The sequence below is a fragment of the Salvelinus sp. IW2-2015 genome, linkage group LG35 (assembly GCF_002910315.2).
Source record: "Salvelinus sp. IW2-2015 linkage group LG35, ASM291031v2, whole genome shotgun sequence".
In the NCBI taxonomy this organism is placed as follows: Eukaryota; Metazoa; Chordata; class Actinopteri; order Salmoniformes; family Salmonidae; genus Salvelinus; species Salvelinus sp. IW2-2015.
In genome coordinates this window covers 16,790,579-16,817,847 of record NC_036874.1, presented here as the reverse complement: position 1 = coordinate 16,817,847, position 27,269 = coordinate 16,790,579, and the positions used below count along the sequence as shown (strand labels likewise).

The window sequence follows — 27,269 nt, the reverse complement described above, 5'->3', positions numbered from 1 at the left end:
TTAAAGGCTTTAAAATATTTTCTGATCCGCTCCTAGTTAAAAGTCACAGTTCCCTTCAGTCACATCCTGGGTGGAGATTCAGCCAGAGACCTGAGAGAAAGAAGAGCGTGATTAGTTGGTGACTTTTCCCCCATACAAAAAGTGCTTTGAGCATGTGATGGAAAAGCACTATATAAATCCAATCCATCATCATAAATATTATGCCATTATCATATATCCACAAGTAACATAAGCTACAACGACATTTCTACCTCTGTTTCTGTCTATTCATAAAGATGTTGTGAAGATCCCTCTATATGCATTAGGAGAAACTTGTAAGCCTAAATCTCAAACAAATGTGGGAAAAGTTGGCAGCATTTGTTTTGGATCGGAATCTTTCCCATTCATTTTAGATCTGCATATTTTGAATTTATACCATTTATGGAGGTATGAAAACATCTGTCAAGTCATTTTTGGGGTAAACTGTGCCTTTAAGTTTAAATCATTATCTGGAAACTACCTTTTGCCAATATGGAGACTAATGAATAATTGAAACATAGGGAATGTGTTTACAGGGTATTAAGTCTAAACTAGGACAATAATCGTATAACCGCCAATTATGAATAATAATTGTTTTAATACATTGCTTTTAGGACTTTCGACTTCATTTTCAAGTAGATATAGTTTACCCAATAGCATTTTTTCATTTTTACATGAAGAGGGTAAAGTTGGTAATGTCTCAACGAGGGCAGCAATCATTTTACGGGCAGTCCAGCACTGTTGGAAGGGGAAGCTTCATTTCCTAAAGTTCCAAGTGGTCAAAAATTATACATTTCTGAGACGTAGGTGCCACCAAAGCTGTGTTGTATACATTAGGTATGTCGTAGATCATTTTCAAAGACGCATTATGATACATTACAAGCTCGGTTTTTGTGTCTCAGCAAAACTGAGATTTTTTTTTTTTACGGCTAGTTCACCCAAATTACAAAATGGCATATTGGTTTCCTTATCCTGTAAGCAGTCTATGGACAAGTTTTGTTTACCTAGCCACTGTTTCAAATGCTTTTCATCTATAAGTAACTTACAGTTTTTGATACGTTGATTTGGACATTTAGTGCAAAAAAATGCTAATACAGCTACCGTTGACTTGCATTTGTGCCACAAATGCTAAAACGTTAGCATTTGAAACAGCGGCCAGGTAAACAAAACCAAAGCATGGATTTCTGTCATACCCTGTAAGCTGTCTATGGACAAGGTAAGGAAGACAATATACAATTTTGTAAGATGGGTGAACTATCCCTTTAAATCATTATCCAAAAGTCAATAAATCGCCACAGCCTTACTGTAAACACAGAAAAGTCTGGGAAAACTATACAGAAGCTTGCATTTACCCAACGTAGTTCCTAGTCCTCCTTTTTCTCGCTACGTTCTTTTCTAGGTACCAGCACCTTGCGGAGATACGGGATGCCTAGATACAACGTGAAGAAGAATATGTGGCCGCAGAAATAAATGGACGAATACACCTGCAAAACAGAAAGATGACAAACCGAACACATTAAAATCCTCATCCAGACAGCCGTTTCCCCAACCCAAGTCAAAAGCTTAAACATATGCCAGGCAACTGCACTCACACAATCTATGATCTCAGTTCTAACATGTTTGTGGTATTACAAACTGCCAGATACCTTTAGCCACTTCAAGTAAATAAAATAAAAATGTGTTGCAATATGCTTATGACAACATTCCGTAGGCTTATTACGCGTTCTAAGCTGCTTATTACCCTGAGCCACTTGTCGTAGGTGAAGAGGCAGAAGGGAACCAGAGGATAGCCCATGAAGAGCCAGTGGATGAACTGCTGGACCAGGTAGATGAGGGGGTAGAGGGAACTGTTGGCCAGGCGGGTCAGCAGGGGACTGTCCCTCACCAGCGCTTGGGCCTGAGACAAACAGGGATAGGCATACAGTATAAAAGGTATAGTTATGGACACAGTAATGCAGCAAGGCAGAGAGTTTAAGAATCCTCCAATAGCTTAAATGGAGATCTTGAACCCTTAGTTGTTGACCCGCTTGAGGATAGATTAGCACGGACAGGTTGTCTCCTCTTGACGAGGTTTAAAATGCACAGATCCAGAGTATGGAAAACATCACAAAGAGAAAGGTGAAAAGCCATGCACACTGTTTATATGCTCCCAATGTTTGACGCGACTATGTTTTGACTACTGAGGGTCAGGTCGCCCTCGCAAAATAGGTTTCTTAACCTTAAATAAAAAAGGTTAAATTAAAAAAAAATACATACGGTACATTCCCACCGTGGTCAAGACATTGCCGTGTACAACTTTGAAAACATTTTCCTGTCTCCTCAGGATTCTCTCTCTGGTGCTTGTTTCCATATAAATATAATTACTAGAACAGCCATTCCCAATCAAGCCACTGTGCTGTGATAGGTGGACAAGCAGCCATAGGAGTAAAGCAGGAAGTAAAAGCAGGAAGTTCAGTATTCAAGTAGTGCTTTATTAAAATTCTATTAAATTCCATTATTTACTCGTACCTGTCTCTCCACATTTACGATGATAAACTCCATGGAGAAGCAGAGGAGGTATCCAGAGTGTGTGCCATGCCAGATGGCCAGGAACGCAAGTGCGGTCACCTGAGAGAGGAGCTTATTGCCCAGGAACTTCAACCGCTTAAACACGTGCCTGGAGGAGTGTTACAAACCACCAAATACTGTTAGATATACCAGTATATATGTTTTCAATTAAACCTGTATTTATACAGCTTAAATCTATTTCGAAAGAGACCTTTACCACTTTGACAGATACTAACCTAGCCATACATAGTTTTAAAAATCAGGCACTATCCAAGATCCCTGGGACGTCCTTACCCAATTAAGGTGGAATTTTAAATGGTTAAGGTAAGGGTAGGGATGCCCCAAGGATCCCAGAAAGCACTAACCTGGCCATAAATAGTTAAGAGTTTTAGTCAGGCACTAACCTGGCCACCCAGGCGTTGGTGTTTATGTTGAAGGAGGCGATGGTGCCTGTGAAAAGGGGTGTGGTCTCAAACGTCCACACCTTCATATTTGCGCAGGCGTCCCATTGGTACTCGCCATTCTGACCCAGCCCATTATAGCCGAGCCCAGAGAGTATACAAACGCCCTCCTGAGTCACAAAACACAGACATTCATTCCTTTTACACACACTTGAATAACTTCCTCCTGAAAAACCTAAATATAGGGCCCCGCTGATATACTGGGCTCCCAGACCAGTTTCTTCTCACCTGATCTGACGTAGGTGTGCCCCAGTGGAACTAATCTGTGTGTGATTGACAGGTATGTGGAGACAGGCGTGTCTGTAAAAGGTGTTGTTATTTTGAAGTGGGTGCTGCCTGGAAATGAGACATTTTTGCATACCAAGTGCTGCTACATCGTGCTACTACTCACCGCTATGACCCAGCAGCTGACGTATTTGTACAGGATGACTTTGGCCCAAATGAGGATGAAGACACAGCGGTACCAGAACGGCTGGGCCTGAAGAGACACGTTCGCATTTGATTTTGGACAGTTACATTTGTCAAACAGAACAACGTATGGAAATGTGGCTTTGGCTTCAAATCTGATGTTAAAAGCGTCAGGAATGCTGGTGCAAAAGCAAGGCTTTCTTACGTCGTACTCGTCTGTTAGGTAATAGCTATCTGGGTAGTGCGGACTAAATATTGCGTAGATCACCAGGCAGAGGAGGCCAAGGGAGAACCGCTTCATAGCAGGTATAACACTGAGAAAAAGAAAAAGATTGTTAAGTAAACCCATGTATCCATCCCCCCCGCGTCCTACCTCCCGGTCTGCCCTTCCCTCCATCAATTCCTGCCTCCCTTCCTCTACCTGTTAGGTGGCTGCCCGGGGCAGTCGGTGAGCTCCCCTTTGACGAGCCTCTGGTAGCTGCGCAGTGTGAACTGGGGTCCCACCAGAAAGCCTCCGTAGAAGTAGGAGAAGCCAATAACCTCCAGCAGAGAGGGAACTTTGGCCAGGGCTGACCTCTTCTGCTCCTCATTCAACTTGGACTGGTAGGGGGGAGAGAGGGAGGAGAGGGAGGTGGAGAATAGCAGTTGGAGCCAGTGAGAGGGAGAAAGAAGGGTGAGTGTTTGGAGGATTTAGAGTAAAAGGGGAAAGGTTGTGTAAAAGAGAAAAGGGTAGCAGGAAAGTGAAAGGGGGAAAGAAAAAGACAGGAAATAGAGAGACATTTTTAACAGCGCACAGTCACTGGCTGAGCTCGCTGCATATCCAGTTACACAGGGTTCTTGTTGAAAGCGGCCCACGGTTTGACCGCAAACTCAATTTAACAAAATATGACTAAACAGGCATTTAACTAGGGGGCATAAAACTGCTGCTTTTCCAAGTGCAAACCCGTGAGCACAGTAGCCAGACTACGGGTGTGTCCCAAATCACACCCTATTCCCTACATGGCGCTCTACTTTCGTCCAGAGCCCTATAGGCTGTGGTCAAAAGTTGTGCCATTTAGGAGCCCCCCTACATACAGAAAAGGTGAGCAGCAACTGTACAGAGTAACATCGTAATGAATGATGACCACTAGACACTTGCCTGTTTGTAAATGGATAACTTCCTCAATGCAAACACACGCTACCTCAACTCATCTCTGACTGGTGTGTGGACAAAGTCTCTCGCTCAAACATCCAAACTGTCTCGCACACACACACACACGAGGAGGACTTGGAAGAGGTTGAAGCAAAAACAGACAAGTACACTGATAGAGCAAAATAACAAATAGAACAGAGATAAAAAAAGAAAAATCCACACAGAATTGACCAATAATCAAAACGGCAATAGAGAGAGATCAATCAACTCACTGGTTCCTGGCCACCGTCATAGTAATCAAATGACAAACCTGAAATCAAAGAGAACGCAAATCGGCATCAGTCACTATGTTATGAAAGCTCCTAGGATTGCCATGATCATTGGAATGAATACTTTGACTGTAGATGTTCGTCAGCTGCACCCATGTAAACCATGATGGATTTTAGTAGGATTTTTAGTATACTACGCAAAATATGATCCATGTTATCTCCGAGGCTAATGAACAACTACAAGTTGTCAACAAGAAAAGAAAAGGATATAGGACAAATTATCATTCAGCAACGGGTGTTACACAAAATAAGTGGGAAACAAAGAGGGGGGGGGGGGGGGGGGGTACAGAGCAGTGGAGGGAGGGTGTTAGTGATGAGGTGAACATACCGATAAGTTTGAGTGCAAGGACACATTGGGGCATGGTCCACTTGATATCGTATTCTTCTGTAGCTGTGTAGTAGTAGCCTGACAGCAGGTATGTCTACAGAGAGAGAAGGGGATAAAGAAAGAAGACAGGCTTGATCAAAACAAACACACAAAACAATGATTACAATCGCACTTAAAAAGGAGGGAGAGCATTACGTCATACAGTGGCAGTGTTCTACGGCGCTTCAGTACTCCAGTGAAACAGAAAAGTGACAGAGGAAGAGGATATCCTAACATGAACAGCAGAAATTACACACACACTGACAGTGCAGCTCTTCAACCACCGTAGCAAGGGAGCGGCAACGAGCGAGAGAAGCTTCCTCTATCACCTGACCCCCCGCATCACAACAGAACACAGGAAGAGACAGAGATAAGGAGAAAAATAAAAAAGGAGCGAGAAAGATTGAGGGAGAAATCTCACCATTTGAAACATAAAGCTGGCCAGGACCGTTGTTATTGTCCTTCCCATAAGCCTCATCATCAGGAACTGGACAAGGACGCATAATGCAGAGTGATAGAGCTGGGTACCTGAAAGAGACAGAAAGATGGAATGATAGAGGGACAGAGGGAGGAAGGGAAAGGGGCAGATGGATAGATATTAGCGCAGAAAGATAGAAACAGAGGAAGAAAGAGTGTATTCTTGCAAATTGAAGATGAGCAAGTCAACACAGGTTATCAAGTGAGGATWAAAAAAAAACAGATTCCACAAAGACAGAAAAAGTGCAACAGACCTGCTGTAAAATCCAAGTGGAGCAGAGAACAAGGGGAAAAAATGGTTGCGTTATTTATCCCGTACTATCATGTAAACCTCACACCATCCATCCCTCTCTAGACTCCCTCCCTCAGTCTGTCAAACTCGCTTTACTTCTTCACAGTTACTCATGACTTGGTGGTTACTGCTTAGGCTAGCTATAGCGTACAAATTGAATGATAGACCTCGAGCTAGTCCAGGAGTGTCAAACATACACCCGTGGGTGTTTTGAGCAAAATACTTTTATGAGCTCAACCAAATCGAAACTGGGTAGAAATTATAAAGGACCTAGGTTTATAGTCTCTTCACTTTGTCCAGCTTTCTATCAATCAGTGAAACGAAAGCTAGAAAGTCAGGGAGCATCGAAAAATCCAAAAACTATGGATAGAGGACTGTATTTTGGTAATTTTGACAGTGAGGAAACATAACCAATTTTGTGTGCAGCCCACCGGACCTCGGTGAAGACTGAATCAGGCCCACGGGTCGAAACGAGTTTGGCATCCTTTGACATCCTGTTCTAGGCCCTGTTCCCTTGCAGCGTTAAACACTAGGGGGTTTTCTATGTACGGCACAGAAGCAATAATCAAAACGGCAAACATCAAAATATTTCATTTGAAACAAAGAGGGCATTTCTGGATTTCTGGAAAACCAAGGAATTTATTGAAAGTTTCCAGAATTTTGCAACCCGACTTCCACCGCACCAAAGTAATGGCGAGGCAAACACGGCTTTCATAAATGAGCCACTTTACCCAAACACTTTCAATCTCCTCCACTATCCACCCACCCCCTCCCTCCCGAGTTAACAGGTCCCCATCCCAACTCTGCAACAGTTCCCCTGACAACATCACCACCATAATGAAATCATTTCCCATTCTCCCCCACCACTCATTCCCCAGCCACTTGTTTTCTACAGGGTCAACAACCCACCTGCTCTCTCACCTCTCCTTCACCTGAAGTTGAGATGTTCCAAAATTGTTATAAGCCATTGATGACTATTTATTTAATATAGTACTGCTCAAAAATAGGCTCCTGGTCATAGCAAACTTCTCAATCCTTTTAACGTATTACAAATGTATAGGCATGAGCTGAAATACCTACCAAGTTCCTCCTTAATTTCCTCTCTCCCTCCCCCACACCACTTCCCCACCTCCTTTCTCTCTGCCTCCCTCCTTCTCTATTTGCCCCTCTCTGCCTCCCTCCGTCCCCTCGCGTCTCACCAAAGTTGAAAGCCGCCAGAGACAGTCCGGAGATGGCGTGGTATAGGTGAATGACAGTGGGTGGCTGGTGGAAGAAGAAGTGGCGGTACAGCAGGGCACAGGGGTACCCTGAAGGAACGACAGAAAGGAGGAGACCGTTAACATGTGAAATCAACACGAGTGAATCATTCTAGACAAGAGCCCTTAGTGATGACAGCAAAATGAAGAACTTGTAGTTCAGTGCTGCAACCTCAAGATAAAAAAACAGAGACGTTCATCAGTGCACACCCAGGGATGCAATTGGTCTGGGGCCCGCCGGGGCTGAGGTTCTGTACCTTAGGCAAAAATCATACCACCTACAACAAGATCTAATGAAAATCAAATCAGAAAAATGGTTTTGTACCCCGTGTCTCCCGCCCAATGTAGTCAACGCATACGAGACTCTCTGTGCACCCACTTTTCTGACTGCTCGCACAGCCTGCGCAACTACTATAAAATTGTTGCCCATACCCCCAAAAAATGTGGAACATGTAAAAAGAATACTTCTGCCGTGACGCACTTTGAAGATGCTGCAGTCCACATGTACTTTTCCTCAGCCAACAACATGAGCAGCCTAACACCAGAAAACCCCCATAGTAGAATAATTTACCTTTTCAATTGGCTTCTCACATTCTACGCGAGAAAATTATATTTATCTCGAGACACTTTCAAATTGTATGTACCACAGAGAGAGAAAAAAACATGGCTGGGCGTACGCATACAATGCACCGTCACAACCACACATTTGAAAGGGGTTAATGGCCACTGCTAAAAAAAAAAGGAAAAAAAGAGGGTCCCAGCTTTCCATTACTACTGTATTTATTATTTCTCAACTCCTACACATTTGTTAACTGTAAAATTTTCTGTAAAAGTGGAGTGGGCAGAATGGTTTAGGTGTGTTTAGCGCTCGCTGTTCACAAGAGGAGATAAGGGCATAGAGGAGATAAGGGCCAAATGTAACATGGGTCAGGTGTAACAGGTAGGCCTACACTTAAAAAAATATCCTGTTACTTTTACGGTAACTTACTGGCAGCCAGTTACTGTCAATTCTAAATAAACTGGTTTAACAATACTTTGCTGTAAAGTTTACTGTAATACCACTAAACAAAAGTAATATTTGGAATTTACAGTAACATAGTGTACAGTGTATACATTGTATTTTTGGGACAATCAAGTCATCAATATGATGCTAACTAGCAACAAGATCATGTTTAGAGTTTGCGATGTAGCTAATTCTTAACCCAATGGGGTAAATGTAGATGGGCAATCCCATTCTTCAGCCCATTTATTAGCCACCATGCTGCATCAGTTGGGCTACAGCCAGGTGATAGCCTAACGCTTTTAGCTAAATAGCGCACCTGCCAGATCATGATACTATGGACCAATATGTTTGGGCTGGAGGGGCAAATTATATTTTAGATTGTGTCAGCATCATTTTATTCCATTTATATGGTAGTGGAATGTCCTTATAAAAAAAGTCACCAGAACTGACCTTCTCAGTCATTCTACAAATATGTTAAAAGGTCCCACTGTCACCTTTGCCACCACTGCTAAAAAAAAAGTTTCTGGAAACACTGACCAATCGTTGATGTTTTCGTTTCCTGGACACTTCAAATTAAGTGAGAGATTCAGCTCAAAATGTTTATGCCTAAAGCAGAGTAACTTTTCATGTTTAAATATGAAAAGTCACACCACTGGAATGTCATTTTCTGAGCATTACACAGAAATCCCATGCTATTTGGTTGTGAATAAATTGGGTTAACAGCTGCCAATGTCAGCAGTTTATTAATTAAGTGCCTGTAGTTTTGTTGTCATGTGTGCTTTTGGTGCATATAGTTTAGGTTAGTACATTACAGAACCCCCCCAATTTAACCACTCTGCACACACCCCCACTCACAGTTTACTGGTGTGTGTGTGTGTGTGTAACTGACAAGGGTAGACATGGGCACCAGAATTAAAAGTAATCACATTTAAATGTACTTCCATAAAGTATAGAGGTGGGGAGGACTTGCACTCTGATACGTCAATGTTTCACAATGATGACTGTTAAAGGCAGTATTGTAGTTTATATAAATTCTAAACATTTACAAGATTGTCAACATGGGCCAAAGGTAAGATATCTACAATTATAGGCTACAGCAAGAATAAATCATATCAGGGTAGCAGAAGCTGAAAAGCAACGGCAATTGAATTAAGACAATGAACGTAACCGGTGTACTGTACTATTTGTTAGTCAATCCCAGCAAATGTGACTTCAGAAGAAAAACATGTTCATGTGTCAGAGCAAAGTTCAGAGATGACAAGACACCCAGCTAACGTGAACGTTACCTGGGATAAACCGACCATGTAAAGTAAACCCGTCCGTACTATGTCACAACCGCTTGTAGTAACCTCGTCTGCTATAATCGCTAGCTAGCTAACGTTCGCTAAAACATGAAATAATGTTTTTCTGACAGTCAGCAGAGAAGAATGTGTTCTGCGAAGTCTTGTGCCCGCTCAACCTTGCAGCCCGTCTGTCATGTCAGCTTGTCAAACACAAGGCTAGCTAAGTGCAGTTAGCTACTGTCATATTTCGGCTTGCCAGCGGGTCTACTCGCTAGCTAGCCAACGTTAGTCTGGATAGTCACTGCAGCTGAGCAAGATACATCATTAACGTTACCTGGTTTAGCGGAGTGTGTGTGTGTGTAGTTATACTGTTTTAAAGGTGTAACTCAATATTACATTGACACATGGTTATGTCAGAGCGTATACTGAAAGCTGTCAGAGATGACTAAATTGAACTCACCGACTAAAACGGACAGAATCAGTCGAACCGCAGGTTCTGGGGAACCTAAAGATTCCGACAATTTCTCCATCAAGGGAGCCGCCATCTTTCGTGTGGGCGGAAGTGGCTCTGGTGATTCCGTAGATGTGTACCTTTGTGAGCGTTCCACTCTCTCCTTTATCTGCCCTTGTCGATTCAGCGCTCCCCACCCCTTTCCCCTCCTCTTTCTTTAATGTTCATTCTTCCCCTTTGTCACCACATCGACCTTCAATCTCTTTTGCCCCCAAATTTCGCAACATCTGTTCAATCTACTGCAACCTCTCTCATTCAAGTAAAATAATATGCAGCCTACTGCTGTTGTGATATAGTGCATTTTGATCTTAAATTGTTAAGAAACTCATCAAAAACTGTTGTGGGCAAAAATACATTAGGTTGTATCGACACACCATCAATACAGTAGAAAATCTTTGCCTCCATCCACTGCCTAAAATCATATTGCATTCTGTTGTCAGTGCTGCTCCAACAATGGTGTAAAATCCCCCCCGTGTGGCCTGAGTGAGGAATTACATGTTTGCCGAGGCAAGTGCATGCACCACCAGTATCGTGTTCCCCCAACACTTACATTCATAGATGTTGCAATGTATGGTACTGACAGTGCATGACATGAGGTCAACGACATGACAGTTTTAACTTGATTTTGAAGCTGTACATTGAGGAATTTATAAGTGCTATTCTTCAAGAATTAGTGGGCATTATAATTATAGATTAACACCACAGTTGTGTCAGAAGTAGGATAGGGATGACCTGTAACGGCCATCGAAAGCACGGTCGGGCGTGCTTGGGCCCTGAAAGATGGCGAAGCACAAGGACTTGCTTCCCGTTCAGTTGAAGTACGTAACAAACCTGACCTTTCTAAAAAACGATTACCGCTCCCCAAACCGTAACCTTTGGAAACCTGTTCGTGCCTCAAAACCTCGCTCTGCCCCTAGAAAGACTACAATATTATTATTTTAATGATCAGAAATGGCTGTAAATATCACAAAATGGGCATAGAATTTGGGGAAGGTAAACTGATCAAGATTGATCATGTACAGGGTGACGCAGTTTAATAGTCTGAATCGGCTTCTTTACCTGTCTTCACTCCTCATCTTCTGCACTCTTCTGCACTGATGATCTGAAATGACAGGACAGGTGAAAGCAACATGGTGGGGTGCATATTGCCTACAGTGGGATTTATTCACATGTACAAAAAATGAAAAGGAGGATAGAGATGATCTACTTGTTTATTCAGCAGCAGTTTTCAGTTTTCCATGTCAATGTTTATTTTTGTACCGACACTATCAATTTTTCAGCATCAGTAAATTTACAAAAATAGGCCTATTGAATTGTTGTATCTATCATACAGTGACGACCTTAACCCAATAAAATCAACCTCGTCAAGGTGTTCTGATCTTTTGGCGTAACTAATAACTGAAGTGCTGGGTTGACATCACTGAGTGTTCAAATCTACATCAGGATTACTACCCCATGATAAATTTTTTTGTTGATTGAACCTTTATTGAACTAAGCAAGTCAGTTAAGRACAAATTATTATTTCCAATGACGGCCTATCCGGCCAAACCCTTTCCTGAACAATGCTGGGCCAATTCTGCGCTGCCTTATGGGACTCCTGATCACGCCCGGTTGTGATACAGCCCGGGATCGAAACCGGGTCTTTAGTGACGCCTTAGACCGCTGCACCATTCAGGTTTTCATAACATACAGTGAGTGAGTGATTTCCAATTATAAACCTGGTGGTTCGAGCCCTGAATGCTGATTGGCTGACAGACGTATGCCAGGTGTATGACAAAACATTTATATACACTACTCTGATTACGCTGGTAACCAGTTTCTAATAACAATAAGAAACCTCGGGGTTTGTTGTATATGCCCACTATACCACACCCTTCGGCCTTACTGCGTAAATCTACACTCTCCTTCAATATGTAAATAGAAGGGTCAAATGTATCATTTATTTTCAACAGAGATCGGGGGCTTCTTCAATTGAAGATGCCTACTAGACAAATACTAAAAGAGCAAATTTTCCATAACCGTTTGAAGGTCACAAGCGTAGTTGTAGGTTTTACGCTCAGTGTTTGTGCTAGAGTTAGCTCCAATCAGGCGTACAAAAAATATGTTTCAGAATTATTAAAGTATTAAAAGACAAACATGTTGTAATGTTACACAAGATGGCTTGTTTTGTTGTTTAAAAAAGCAATTTTAAAGACAGATTGCGTTAAAATGTTCGCGAAATGCATGCTGGGTATGCAAATTACAAGATTGAATGCTAGCCAATCAACGCGCTGAGTTCTCTCAGCTTTCTTGTGTGAGAATGGATTCGTTCGATTTAGCAGGCCCCGCTCGCCGTGTGTAGGAATGTCCATTTATTTGAGATAACCTGACATTTTCAGTGGATCCTCTGTTCTACATGTTTTCAATGTATTTTATCCCCATATACTTAGACATAAATATTATTTTCACTCTTAAAAACAAAGATAGCCTAATTTGAAGAACATAATTTTTTTTGTAAAATTGTAGCCTAGACTCTTTATTCTACTGAAATAAAAGGCTACCATTGTACATAAATAACGCTTTTCTGGGCGTGTCTCTGTAAACCAATAGAATGGACTGAGAGGTGGGGTTACGTGGCCCATGATAATAAATACAGTGAGTTGTTCCCTAGTAGTTGCTCTTCTCCCCGAAGTAGGTCCACTCTATAAGTATCCAGCGACGTCTTAAGGCCGAAAAACGACCCCAAACTGCAAATATGTCCAGAAAATTCTTCGTCGGTGGTAACTGGAAGATGAATGGCGACAAGGCAAGCCTTGGCGAACTCATCAAAACGCTGAACTCTGCGAAGCTCGACCCCAACACCGGTGCGTGGTTATGTGGTTTCTCTGATTTAATGTCTGACTCGTGTAGTAGACTGAGAGTTGATCTTTGAAATTGTGTAACTTGTCGCATTGGGTTGCCTGGTGTAGCCTATCCAGTTGAAATGATAATCGCACGGCACACTTATATTGTGAAACAACAAAGAATAAGGAAGGTCATTTTTCTGGTATCAGTGTACTAATCAATGGGTGGCAAACCCAGCTCTACTCCGGTAGGTCCCTCTTTCATTGCCACTTTCACAAGGGTTTTAAATTATGGGATACCCTGACCCCAATTTTGACGTAAATATGGTGCGATGGCGACAATTTGTCGAACAGAAATCACCAATGCAGAATACATAGGCCTATGCCTATTTTGGTACTGAAGCCCACTATACTCATTTGCAACCAGAGAAAGCAATTGTCAGGGGATTTCAACAAGTATTTTAAACTGAACTAGGATAGAAGAACATGACTTGCTAAGTGGATTTTATGTCAGTGGGCGTACGTTCCGAACAGCACGTAGCCACTGTCTGGCGCAAGCGAGGGGCGAAATGTCTGTTCTTTGATGTATTATAATGATCCATCTGATCGCGATCCCTGTTCATATCATACCAGGAGGACCAAATGTGGTTATCACAATACTTTAATTTAGAAATGCATTCTACCGTTAGACACGAACTAATATATGCCCAACATACTAATTCTATTAATCTCTAAAATAATTGAGTTATCCGCCATGGAGATGTTGGTGTTTCCGCCATTCTCTATCGTGCAATTCCAAATTGCCACAGACGCGTAAATGCAATATGCCCTGTTTGCATGTGAACACAGGCTAAAGGTACTTAGTCACATTTTGTCCTTTTTTTGTAGGATACGCTCATGGGTGTTATTGCACACTCCGTGGAGCAGCAAATATAAGGACACGTTCTGTCCGTGTAGTAGCCTACATTTCAGTGTACACCCTCGGACTTTACCCCACAGAAAGAGCCACCCCATACAAGTCGTCTACACAGTACACACTGACTGACGCATGAAACAGGACGCTGCATGTGCCAGCAGATGACAAACTCGTGTAGGCTTTTCCCATGTGTCTCTTTCTAGAAATGTGAAGTCAATATTCAGTCACTTCTTCCCTGGGCCGTTTAATGAACGTGCAGAGTATTTGATTTTTCTTCTTCTGTGGTTGACCTTTGAACTTCAGGTCCTGTTCGACCCCAGCAGAATGTGACCATGTGAGTGACTTTTGTGAGTTGAGTTCTAGTGACCTTTTGGAGGTTGAACTAGGACCTTTTTGCAGCTGGGGACTGACTCTTGACAGGGATAAATGACCTTTACAGAGGGAATAGTGACTGGAGGTTTAATATAGACTCACTTAACCCCAAGATACAGTTACATTGCTAATGTCAGTGTATGCTTACTGTACTCCACAACACTAGGGATAACCCACTTGTACAGTCTGTACTAATGCTGCAGACTCAGGTATTGGACTGTATAACCAACACTGTGGACCAAATAGGCCTAATAATTTTGATCGGTAGGCTTTGTTGCTATATACACTGAAGTGAATAGTGGAGTGGGGCACTGCATGGAGTTGTCACCACTCTCAAAGGAAAGCCTTTTTCACTGATACTAGATATCACTGTGTACCATCCTCAAGTTTTCCTGACAATATTACTGTAACATGGGCATCCATGCATCCATCAAGGGGCAAATCCTTACTTCCACTTAGAATTTTCACTTCGTCTCACATTGACATCAATGCATGACTGAGTGAAAATGAACAGAAGTGGAATTTAGGATTCACCTCTAAGAATACAAACTGGTCCAGTGTAAGTATTTAAACCCTGAGAATAGTGTCAGTGCATGACCGTGTTGGTTCTCTCTCTGTGCTTGCAGAGGTGGTCTGCGGCGCCCCATCAATCTACCTTGAGTTCGCCAGGTCCAAGCTGGACCCTAAGATCGGAGTGGCCGCTCAGAACTGCTACAAGGTCAAGGGGGGTGCCTTCACCGGGGAGATCAGGTAATGGACATGCCCTGTAACTGCGCATGCTAGTCTCTTCAGGACTCTAGTGCTTTACTGAACCAAACATTGTAGGCTTACAGATTAACTATCTCCTTTCTCACTTCTCTTTCTTTTCCCCTTCTCTTTCTCTCCTCAGCCCTGCGATGATCAAGGACGTTGGCGTGCACTGGGTGATCCTGGGCCACTCTGAGAGGCGCTGGGTCTTTGGAGAGACTGATGAGGTAAATGGCTTATTTGATGGAGTGCTCTTGTTTATGAATGTGTGGTCTTGGGAGGAGTCGTCTGCCACCTCCAAAGACTATCGCAAAAACAGGGCCGGTGACAGTATTGGATTATGTCTCTTTCAACAGTGAATTTACTTTTTAAAGTGACAGAATTTGAGGAGCAGTGACAAATCATTTAATCTCCTTTTGCATTTTTTTTATTTTTATAAACACTCAAGGTGTTGATCAAGTAGAGGAAATGTGAAAAATATTACAACAACCTGTCTGATTGGATAACTGTGTCCTGACAGCTTATTGGTCAGAAGTGTGCCCACGCCCTGGAGAATGGCCTGGGTGTCATTGCCTGCATTGGTGAGAAGCTGGACGAGAGGGAGGCTGGCATCACAGAGAAGGTCATCAACGCACAGACCAAGCACTTCGCAGGTACTGTAACCCTCACTGAAATCACTGATTCATCATCAGTGTTACACAGGACCACAGATTCTGCTCAGGCGTACACATATTATCAGAGTGCTGCTCTAGGATCAGTTTGCATTTTATATCTTTGAAAATGGGACCTGAACTTTACAATGCACGGAGAAGAGTTAAACATGTCAAGAACCATGTCAATAATATATATATATATATCAATCGTATAAACTGCGAAGGCCTCTTTGTATCTGGAAAGCAAGCAATGAATTACTGTATATACACAGTGTATTACATTATAGCAACTCTAACATTGTTGAATGTAGTAATACTACTGCTGCGTGAATACATCCTATTGGCGAAGGGATAGTGTGACCGCCACAGACGTGATTGGGACTTTCAGTGTAATGAATTAGTTTTCCTTTTCGTTAACAACTTGGTTATATCTAGCGTGTCCATGATGGCACTTTGTCCATTTTGAGTTCTCCATTTTTATTAATTTGAATGCATTCTGTTTGCAGACAACATTAAGGACTGGTCCAAGGTTGTTCTGGCCTATGAGCCCGTGTGGGCCATCGGCACCGGCAAGACCGCATCCCCCGCCCAGGTAAGTGTTTCTTCTAGTGTCATCCATTACTATTGTATGACCTCAATGGAAAGAACCTGGGACAGAGGGGAACATGTGACTAAAAGCCTGAATCTCTTTATACTGTATATATTCAGTCTAGACTAGAGCAGAATGTGTTGTCCATTTGAGATTCATCACTAAATTGAAGGCTAAAGTCAGAACTTACTGGATTTTGGAACCCATATTCATGGTTTTATTTGAATCTCCTTTTTTTCTTATCTTTTCTCATCTTTCTCTCTCAGGCCCAGGACGTTCATGACAAACTGAGGCAGTGGGTCAAGGCCAATGTGTCTGAGGCAGTAGCCAACTCTGTCAGGATAATCTATGGAGGTGAGACCACTCATCTGCTTCACGTTTAAACACACTAAAGCTGTTAATGCCACGACCACCAAAGTGGGGATTAATAGGTTTTGTCATTGCATTGCTAAGCTAATTCAAGTCGGGGACATGCAGTGGTAGGAGCGTACAGTGGACTCTCTTTTATCCCCCACCACTCTGTCCCCCTCTCTCATAAATCCATTCCTCACTCCTATCCGTCTGTTCTCTTYTCAGGTTCCGTGACAGGTGGCACCTGCAAGGAGCTGGGAGGCATGAAGGATGTGGACGGTTTCCTGGTTGGCGGCGCTGCACTCAAGCCAGAGTTCGTTAACATTATCAACGCCAAGCAATAAAAACCCTGACGTGGTCAGACCATGTCCATATTTTAGGCCAACTCCATTCAGATGAAACACGAACCATCATCCTCAACTCGGCACTTAGAACCCCATTCCCTTCCCCTTTTTTTTATTCAAGTATTTGTGTGACAATGTCTTTACCTCTGTTTCCTTTTTTTGGTTTAATGTTTCAAAGAAAAGGGACAGATTGACACTCACACTATACAGCAGTGAAGGGTGTTAGTTCTACTGAGATGGTGTCTTTTGTACTGGCCTACACTACTGTTTAAATGGACTGCGCTTGACAAGACCATCCTGGATGGAACAACAACCCATGCCTTTTACTTGGAAGTTTACGAGCTTTTATGTATACAGTGTCAACTAGCAACGTCAATCAGATTCACTTGTCTTTGTACTATAGCTGACTCTTTGTGTAATTATGTTCCGTGGCTTATCCCTTCCCATAGAACACATGATCCTCTCCGGTCAAGAGGGAGGCGTCCATGTTTGGTCATGGCCGACTTGGGGGGGACCTAGTAAATGTTGTAATAAAAGGTTTAGACTATTTGTGTCTTGTTTTTATTTTATGTCTGTGGAGATACCGCATGATCTTGACTCTACTACGAGGCTGCGTTCCTACTCATGTGTAACGCCAGTCAGACTACAGTATCTGGTGGTGGTACTTTGGTAACATGATGCCAAATTCCTGAGCGTTCATGTAGATAATGGTGCAATTCACATGGACACCAAATCACCAATATCCTCAAATAAAATGTACTTCTCTTCTGCAGCATTCTAAAAGTGAGCTGTTTATAAAAGGTCAAACACTATCCTATTTTCTCTTGTGGCTTCTTCTCTCCTTACCTTGAACTCTGAGGCTGTCAAATTATGTAATATGCCAGGGAGCTCTGTATACTGTAGCTAAGAAAGTAATACTAAGTGTATGTAGTGTTAGTAGCCCATGTGCCTCACCTGACTAATTTGGTCCCTTCCCCCTCCTTTAGCCTACTGTTCTGACTTGTTGGTGCACATGTAGCCTACAGCCTGTTTTGGAGAAATGTCAATGAATATTGTAAGCGCTATCAATGCCCCCTTTTAAACAATTTTGGGGGAGTTTGCCCCACCAAGATTTGCATGCTAAAATCGTCACTGCCAAGAAGACTCGAGGCTGTAATCGCTTCCAAAGGTGCTTCAATAAAGTACTGCGTAAAGGGTCTGAATACTTACATTTTTTTTGTTGCCTAAGCCTGTTTTAGAGCAATGTCATTGAATATTGTAAGAGCTTTCATTGTTTCATGCCCCCCTTTTAATCCTACGGTTCTGACTTGGCGTACAGGGAGAATACTGTAAGAACGGCCCATGTTATGAATTCTGTTGCTGTACATTTCAAAAGTGCTGAACAAATAGTTATATTGACTGCGTCAGTCCTAGCTCGCTCATTCATGTCTTAATCTAAATTGCGGATTGCCTCTTATCCGCTCGTCCCCTTATGCCAAAGTTACATCTCAAACCACATTTGTTAATAAATAAAAAAAAATCGTAAATAAGGCTGAATGAACTGTTCCGCAGTGGAAGGTGTTGGGACAGCTTTGTGGGCACCGTTTGTCACCGTTATAGTCCAATTAGTGTTGTGTAGTGGCTTTTCTGGCATGCATCTACATTTTTTTTGAGTTTGCCCCACCAAGATTTGCATGCTAAAATCGCTACTGATTATAATCAATGTGGGATGGCGGATGACCACAGCCGCTAATCTAAGAGATGTAATTATGAAGCTCTCTTCTCCTGAGTGGAGAGCAACATTTTTTTTTTAAATAAATGCTAGCACAAACTTTGCGATGGAAAAGATATGCTGTACCCAGGGGCGAAAATCTGATATCAACCTTGGAGGGGACAATTACATTACATTTTCTCAAGAGCAATTCCTGAGGGGGACACCAAAAGTAGTGCTGTAACACATAGCCTACGTTGTAATATGTTAAATGTATATTGAGGAACCATAATTCCTACAACTGAATAATTGATAGGTACAGTAGTTAACTGAAGGGTTTAACCAACTTGTTCAAATGTTTAAATCATTATAATACTACTATTAATAATAGTTATAGCATTGCTCCTTACCAGTCCAGTATGTATCGCAGAGTAGTTCGTACTTACAACTAGCAATATCAAGAAAGGCCAGTAGTAGCAATGGTACTGTACACTGTATGGGTGTAGTTTTCATAAATACAATGAACATGGTGTGATCTCATCTAAAATAATCTCCATTGAGAACCATCACAAAGTTAGTCTCCGTATTGAATTGACATTTTTATTTGACTTTTTCTGATACATTTATATAGTCATTAAATGGCCACTGGCCTGAGTCTTACAAATATCTTTACAAGACAAAAAAGCTTAAAATAAGTACAGTTCTAAAAGCAAAATAACTACTTCAATGAAAAACCCAAATAAATAAACAAAAATATCCTTCAGTCAGTGTGTCTCAACTCTTCAAACAGCAGCTATGGACACAGTATGTCGCACAAAGTATGCAAATTTAAATAAAATAACATGAAATAAATAATTTGTAAGTGTACTGTCGTGTACTGTCATGTACTAAAAACTACTCTCCTCTAGGCTGCTTAGTACCCGCTCATACTGCCCTACCACAGCTCTAATAGCAGTATCCGCACAGTCCACCTTGTTGGACATAGGGGTTTCCGGGTGGGCCAGATGTGTTTCTTTGGACGTGGCAATTGATTCAAACATGCTCTTAAACTTTCCTGACTGGCCATAGAGGACACCTAACTGATGGACCCAAGAGAAAGGGAATCCCGGATCAGTGGGGAGCTGAGCAGCCGACCTGTGTAATCAGATTTACACAGTGTGCTCCACAATGGACATAGAGGGCTTAATGGCTGCTGCCTTCTCACAATTGCCTGGCACCTGTGTATTTTCCTGCCATGTTTGAGGCACCATCGTAACTCTGCCACGACAGCCAGACACTGGGCAAATTGAGCCTCAACAACACTTCAGTTGCCACTTTCGCAATGCCCCGCCTGTTTGTCTCCGACACCCGTTATAGCCCAATAAACTCCTCGTGAGGGACAAAGGTCATGGTCACATACATGAAAAAGACACTCTACCTGTTTCAGCACCAGAGACATCTTGATACCATCAACAATTAATAAAAAATTGTACAAATCGGAAGAGACCTAATCTCAGCTGCAATGCCTCGAATGATTGTATTGGCATGATGTTCAGAATTTCATTCTGTGCTTTTGGGGCCTCTTGAAACGTCAAACCTCTGTTGGCAAGAGTTTGCGGTTCAAAAATTGTGGGTGTGGCTGATATGGTTTTGTGCCATCACTGAGGTAACTGGACAATGCTGTGCCACTGTCCCTATACTGGTGCTGCTGGCAACAAGGGTGACACCTGGTCCTGCCGTGGCTGTGACATTGTTCTCTGAAGTCTCTCTCCCTGGCTCTTTCCCTTTCACCACCCTCACAGACTCAGTCTGTCTCCTAGAAAGAAATAAGGTGTTTGCCGTACTCCTAACTACCGGTACCCCAAAACTACACAATTAATCACAACAGGCAATACCATTGCCATAACAAATCTTAGTTTAGTCATCAGTTTAAGTTGAGAGCGGGGTATCCATGGCATTTTCCAATTATGTCCCTATTTTACAAGATAAAAAAAATTGAGAACCTTTCATAATGTTGCCAAACAAAGACTCAAACAAACTTACCTGAGACTCCCTGTCTCTGCCAGTCTGTCCCTGCCTATCTGTCCCCAGCTCTGCTGTCTGTGTGCCATCTGTTGCCTGCTCTGCCTAATGACATCATTGTGAAACATTCCATTAGCATTTCACTTCTTTCTTATGAACATTTTATCAACTCGTCTTTGAGATATTAGGCTACTAGAGTTCTTACTTTGCGTTTTGGTGTACTGAAAAATACTCTGATGTCCGTCTTTTTACTTTTTTCTGCCATTTTTCTACCTGGCTGGCTGGCCGGTCTAGCTGCACACACAACACATTTACACAACATATGCTACAACCTTTTCTAATTTTAATATAGTTTGTTTCATATTGTCTGGCTTCCAACAATAGCTGAATTTGTAAAGCTAGCGAGCCACCAACTCCGTTTCTGTGGTGTTTGCTATAATCTTAAAAAAAAAAAGGTGAAATAAATAAATGTAAAAAAGTTCACTAGCGACAATTTAGCTTTTGCAACGAGACCATTAAATATTATTTAAGACAATGGTATAAGAGAGTGTAGTTCTGTTCAGTTTGGACTTCAGTTATAGCTAACCTTATCACAGGGACTTTGAAGCACTAAAGCTGCATGCTGATCTTGGAATAAATTGACGATAGCAAAGATTCCATCTTTGACGACGCCACATTAATGGAATAGGTACTAGCTAGCTTGCTAGTTTAATGTTTGCTTTAGTTTGCGCGCTAGCTCTGCAAATTCAGCTAGTGTGTGAACCCTGCCAACATAAAAATGTAAACATTGCTATGGCGCGATTGACTGGATTAACCTCACGTCAGTTACGTACATGTGCCTTTCGGACAGTAGATACGAACCCTCTATTACCTTGCCAGCTAAAGAACTGGCAGTGGATCAAACCATTGTGAGGCAAAGGGCGGGTGGTCGCAATCTTTTGAAACTTAAAAAGGCGCTATTAAGTGTCTATAATCAGCACAACTGCTTTCATTGCGTATTATTAATATATTGAAATTACATAGTTATGTTTACAGTGATAGATTGGGGGGGACAAATCATATTTTTCCCAGGATGGGGGGGTCGTGTCCCCCCCGTCCCCCCTGGGATTTCCGCCTATGGCTGTACCCTGGGAACAGGTTTTAAAGACGGCTGTTACATCTTCACAAGCCAATCGCTACTGATTATTAAGCTTTAAACCTACTAAATGTTCTCTCCACCAACAAGAGGGGTGTTTGAGTCATGAACAGTGCTTGCGCAGGATGTTCCCCAATGCTGGATGGGTGACCTGAGTGAACTTTTGGGAACCCCTGCTATATCGCACAGTAATAGGTTACTGTAGCCTACCCATACTGTCAAATATTTTACATAAGCTACTGGTCTATTTACTGTGTTGGCAGAATGTTTTAATCGTTTGCAGTAATGTTGTATCCGGCAAAGGACTGTCAGTTTCTGAAAGAGAAAATAATGGCAAATGGTTGTGCACCTGTCAGTGAACGTTTAAATTCAACATTGCATTGGCTTTCCCCCCAATCTAAATATGGACTGCCTGCAAATTCTTAAACATTGTCCAGGGCAAACTACAAAAAAAATGCAATTACTATACATACAGTAGCATACATATAGGCCTACTTCAATGTAAAATATCAACTGTTCACCTTTTAAATTCGACTGTATATTGTGCCATTGGCTTCCCTGAAAACTGGTACTGCCAGGAGGAGCATTAGGAGTCTGTCAGAGGTCATCACACTGGATGGGGGATGGTGATAGAGGCTTTGATGGTCCACACAATGAAGAAGCAGATGTCCTTTCCAGTGATGTGGAGCTGACCTTGGATCTTGTGCCAGTAAGACCCTCCCTCACTCCCTCTTCAATTGTAAGGTCCCATGCACCATAGGGACACTTGACCTCCACCACTACTGTGGTGCCCACCAGACCCTCCGTTGAGGCACCCAGGATCCCAGACCCCGTGACCTAAAGCCCGGACTCCTGCATATCCATCCCTGTAGCCATTTGAATGCCTCGATGCCCTCCTCTTCGTTATCTGTAGCCCACTTTACAGACAACATCCCATCCAATGACTGATCTGAGGACCCTTTTTTTTTTAGCAGCAACAGAGTAAAGCGCTTGGCCCTAACCACTGCTCCATCATTTCTGGCCGTCAACCTCCCTCTCCTCATGGTGTGCCAGTTGGGGTTGGTGCGCTGTCCAACTGTTGCCTGCCGTATAGCCTCCTGCTCCTCTGCTGACAGCGCCATGCCAGCCAGGATGCCTGCATGCCCCAGGTGCGCTTATTTTTTAAACTTCTTCGGGATGTCCCTTCCACGGGACGGTTGAGCTAACGCAGGCTAATGCGATTAGCATGAGGTTGTAAGTAACAAGAACATTTCCCAGGACATAGACATATCTGATATTGGCAGAAAGCTTCAATTCTTGTTAATCTAACGGCACTGTCCAATTTACAGTAGCCATTACAGTGAATGAATACCATTCTATTGTTTGGGGAGAGTGCACAATTTTGAACATGAAAAGTTATTAATAAACAAATTAGGCACATTTGGGCAGTTTTGATACAACAGTTTAAACAGAAATGCAATGATTCATTGGATCAGTCTAAAACTTTGCACATACACTGCTGCCACCTAGTGGACAAAATCTAAATTGCACCTGGGCTGGAATGATACATTATGGCCTTTCTCTTGCATTTCAAAGATGATGGTAAAAAAAAATACAAAAGAATGGTTGCTTTTTTCATTGTATTATCTTTTACCAGATCTAATGTGTTATATTCTCCTACATTCCTTTCACATTTCCACAAACTGTGAAAAAGTGTTTCCTTTCAAATGGTACCAAGAATATGCATATCCTTGCATCATGGCCTGAGCTACAGGCAGTTAGATTTGGGTATGTCATTTTAGCTGAAATTTACAAAAAAAAAGGGGGGGATCCTTAACAGGTCCGGTACAGACAGGGTGACAGGGAGGGTAGCTGATGTTCTGGCTCAGGTTCAAGGAGACATGCCGTCCCTCTGATCCTGCCCCGGTGAAGGTTCCTTGGCCACTGAAGATCCTCGTCTGTGGGCTCTCGGGACAGAGGGATGTAGTCTTCAACAGGGTACAGGTCCTCCACTGACTGCACCTGGCTTCCTCAACTCGCATTCCACATCTGTACGCCCGATATTGTGAACCACCAAAATAGGCTGTATGACTAGGGCTGTTGCGGTGACCATATTACCGCCACACCGGCAGTCACGAGTCATGAAGCAGTCAAATTCCACGTGACTGTTTAGTCAGGGTAATTAGGATTCTCCAAGCTCTGATGTTGCTGATGGTCATTAGTAGCCTACCAAACATGCTAACTGCCTGGTACTCAGCACTGTCCTTGTAATCACTCTGACATCAATGCAAATGTATCGAAAATCTAATCAAACACTTCATGAGAGCCCATAAGCTCATGTCTCGCAACATTTCTATAGGCTATGCAATTGTGCGAGAAAACAGAGTGATGGCCTCTATTAAAAAGAAGAGGTTCCCATCAGCGTTATATAGGCTAGGACTACTATATTCATTTATCAACTTTCCTAATATTAAGCACATTGCTTATTTTACAACAGGAGTATAGCCTACCTGGCTGGCATGGAAATTAACCATGAGAAAAGCATCCTCCATTCGCTATTTAAGTGCATAGATAGGTATTTTTTCCCGCTGCCCCTGTTTTGAGACAGGTGCATGATAATGGTCCATTCTAACTCAAAACAAATTTCACACATTCGTCAGCCAACATAATGAGTAGGCCTAACGAACAGCAGAAGCACTAGCCTATGTCAATCTACAATCCACCATAGTACAAAAGTTGACCTATTCTATTCTGTGCGATAAATAAATATTCCAAACACAGTCTGGGATGCGATAGATCCCAAATGAATACAACCGCTAGCATCAAAAAAACGTTTTTACGCAATGTGGCTGACGCAACAGACCAGAACGTTTAGCTTTAAATGTTGATAAACTATTACACGGAACCCAAACCGGCTGCGCGMGTGCACCATCATGCGCCATCGTGCATAAATGTATTTTGTCCCCCCACACCAAACGTGATCACGACACGCAGGTTAAAATATCAAAACAAACTCTGAAACAATTATATTAATTTGAGGACAGGTCGAAAAGCATTAAACATTTATGGCAATTTAGCTAGCTAGCTTGCTGTTGCTAGCTAATTTGTCCTGGGATATAAACATTGAGTTGTTATTTTACCTGAAATGCACAAGGTCCTCTACTCCACCAATTAATCCACACATAAAACGGTCAACCGAATAGTTTATAGTCATCTCTCCTCCTTCCAGGCTTTTTCTTCTCTTGACTTTATATTGTGATTGGCAACTTTCATAAATTACGTGCATTACCGCCACCGACCTATTTCATCTTTCAGTCACCCACGTGGGTATAACCAATGAGGAGATGGCACGTAGGTACCTGCTTCTATAAACCAATGAGGAGATGAGAGAGGTAGGACTTGCAGCGCGATCTGCGTCAGAAATAGAACTGACTTCTATTTTAGCCCTTGGCAACGCAGACGCTCGTTGGTGCGCGTGAGCAGTGTGGGTGCAATAATTGAATAATATAGATTTCTAAATGTATTTTGCAATGCTCGCACACTCGACGTGAGCGGTGTAGTCAACCTGTTAGGCTATTTCTTCACATTATCAACGCAGCAATGCGCACATGGCAGTAGGCTATACATGTTCCATTTGCGGGAAAACACCATTATCAAAAGTGACCACAAATGCGATTATGCATGTAATGCTTTTATTGTAAAAGGTGCATTTTTATGGTAAAAATTATCTTCCCCAAACTTGAAATTCACGCATTGTGTATGTATGTCAGTTAGACTCTAAACCCCTTGTAAAGCGGATTAATGTGCTTCATTTTAAGAAGTTATTTGTCCACTTTAGTTGTGATACAAACTTTATTAAAACATATAGGCCTTTGGGCTAGGCTACATGAGGTGTGCGACTATGATTCGAAAAAGTCACAAAGAAAAGGCTAATTTTATTGCCTTATGCTGGGCATCATTCACAAATGATAGGCTAATATTGTCACCCATCAGACTGTCTTTACATATACTAAATAATATATGTGTGAAATTTGTTTTGATTCAGAATGAACCATTATCATGCACCTGTCTCGAAACAGAGGCAGCGGAAAAAATACATGTCATCAATGCGCTTGAATAGCGAATGGAGGACGCTTTTCTCGTGGTTCATTTTCATGCCTGCCAGGTAGGTTATAATCCTGTTGTAAAGATAAGCAATGTGCTTAATATTAGGAAAGTTGAGGAATAAATATAGTAAGCCTAGCCTATAGAAAACTGATGGGATCGTATTATTTGTACTAAGTTTCCCCTCACTATAGCTGCACTTCTCCACATGGGCAGACTTATAGTCGTCTTCTCCCCTTTTAATGCTCCCACTCATCCTTGAAAAATAACATAAGGTCTGAAATAGACACCGAAGTCGACATACTGTACAAACAGTTATCTAGGCTATTTTTTGATCTACCGCTCTGCTAACTAGCTAGCTAAAGTGTAGTCAGTGGCTAGATAAGACAGAGAATGGGGACGTAAGAAGTTCATGGATTGGACACAGGTCTCTGATCGCATTGGTGAACGGTAGCTGATAGTGTCAGCTTGAGATGATATTCAGGAGCTTCCAGCAGGAATTTGTAGTCTTGCTGAGGTCTTCTCTATTGCTAATTACATTTAMATTTTTTGGTAAATTGAGGCAAATATATTGATAAAACTCACCTTATCCGAGAGAGAATTACACTGTTAAGCCTACACGAAACACAGACCTTATATGAAGTAGTTCTAAAATCCCAGATGCAAAAATGAATGGTGAAAAAACAATTGAAACCATTACCGGATTAATGGCTAGGTTTTATGGGTATTATGATGTGTCCACAGTGCTGGACAATCGGCCATATACCACATCCCCTCAGGCCTTATTGGTATATTAAACCATGGCATTGTTGAATAATAGTTTCTGATTGGCTTGAAGGTCATTCTAGTGTGCATTATTTAAGTGATAATGCCCAAAAAGCCAGTGTTTGGAGGATATGTTGGCATGGGTGTTGTTAGGCCCGAGACGAAGTCGAAGGCTGGCAAACTGTGCCAATATATCCTCCAAACACCGGCTTCGAGAGCATTATCACTTTTAAACAATGGGTTACCAACATATTCAAATAATGATTTACATATTTTAATTAAAAACGTTATTTTGATCAATTTATTCATACTATTTCCTCCTTCCACAAGATATAGTCCCGACACAAATCTAGGGTTGCTACCCAAACCGGCTGGTCGTTCGTTCTATCGGTTTGGTTGCCAGAGACGTGACCCAGTCGTTCAGTCTTTTTCATCTGTATCTATGGACGCGACCCAGTCTGTCACACCCTGATCTGTTTCACCTGTGTTTGTGATTGTCTCCACCCCCCTCCAGGTGTTGCCCATCTTCCCCATTATCYYCTGTGTATTTATACGTGTGTTCTGTTTGTCTGTTGCCTGTTCGTCTTGTTTGTCAACCAACRTTTTTGTTCTCAGCTCCTGCTTTCCCAGTCTCTCTTTTTCTCGCCCTTCTGGTTTTGACCCTTGCCTGTCCTGACTCTGAGCCCGCCTGCCTGCCCCTGAGCCTGCTGACCTGTA

The 27,269-nt window shown here is 42.3% G+C and overlaps 2 protein-coding genes and 1 non-coding gene across 3 annotated transcripts; 1 reads left to right on the top strand and 2 right to left on the bottom strand.

Annotated features, from left to right (window-relative positions):
* LOC111959007 (lysophospholipid acyltransferase 5) lies at positions 1-10,177 on the bottom strand. Its single transcript, XM_023980403.2, has 13 exons — positions 10,034-10,177; positions 7,231-7,338; positions 5,684-5,790; positions 5,224-5,317; positions 4,839-4,876; positions 3,856-4,034; positions 3,640-3,748; positions 3,418-3,504; positions 2,970-3,136; positions 2,527-2,674; positions 1,760-1,915; positions 1,371-1,502; positions 1-90 (listed from the first exon to the last, which is right to left on the bottom strand). The coding sequence occupies exons 1-12, from the start codon at positions 10,116-10,118 to the stop codon at positions 1,383-1,385; spliced, it is 1,398 nt and encodes a 465-aa protein (XP_023836171.1). The 5' UTR covers positions 10,119-10,177; the 3' UTR covers positions 1-90; positions 1,371-1,382.
* A 1,864-nt stretch (positions 10,178-12,041) lies between these two features.
* LOC111959213 (U7 small nuclear RNA) lies at positions 12,042-12,097 on the bottom strand. The gene has a single exon (XR_002876630.1). It is a non-coding gene; the product is annotated as a U7 small nuclear RNA (small nuclear RNA).
* Positions 12,098-12,730: 633 nt separating this feature from the next.
* On the top strand, positions 12,731-17,425 carry LOC111958987 (triosephosphate isomerase B). Its single transcript, XM_023980377.2, has 7 exons — positions 12,731-12,927; positions 14,821-14,944; positions 15,084-15,168; positions 15,462-15,594; positions 16,101-16,186; positions 16,450-16,537; positions 16,760-17,425. The coding sequence occupies exons 1-7, from the start codon at positions 12,819-12,821 to the stop codon at positions 16,876-16,878; spliced, it is 744 nt and encodes a 247-aa protein (XP_023836145.1). The 5' UTR covers positions 12,731-12,818; the 3' UTR covers positions 16,879-17,425.
* The last annotated feature ends 9,844 nt before the right edge of the window (positions 17,426-27,269 follow it).

Coding starts and splice junctions, on each gene's coding strand:
- LOC111959007 (XM_023980403.2), bottom strand. CDS start 10,118: ATGGCGGCTCCCTTGATGGAGAAATTGTCGGAATCTTTAGGTTCCCCA. Junction 3,749..3,855: donor CCCGGGCAGCCACCTAACAG/GTAGAGGAAGGG, acceptor TCTTTTTCTCAG/TGTTATACCTGCTATGAAGC. Junction 3,505..3,639: donor ACCTAACAGACGAGTACGAC/GTAAGAAAGCCT, acceptor GTGTCTCTTCAG/GCCCAGCCGTTCTGGTACCG.
- LOC111958987 (XM_023980377.2), top strand. CDS start 12,819: ATGTCCAGAAAATTCTTCGTCGGTGGTAACTGGAAGATGAATGGCGAC. Junction 15,169..15,461: donor TCTTTGGAGAGACTGATGAG/GTAAATGGCTTA, acceptor GTGTCCTGACAG/CTTATTGGTCAGAAGTGTGC. Junction 15,595..16,100: donor ACAGACCAAGCACTTCGCAG/GTACTGTAACCC, acceptor TTCTGTTTGCAG/ACAACATTAAGGACTGGTCC.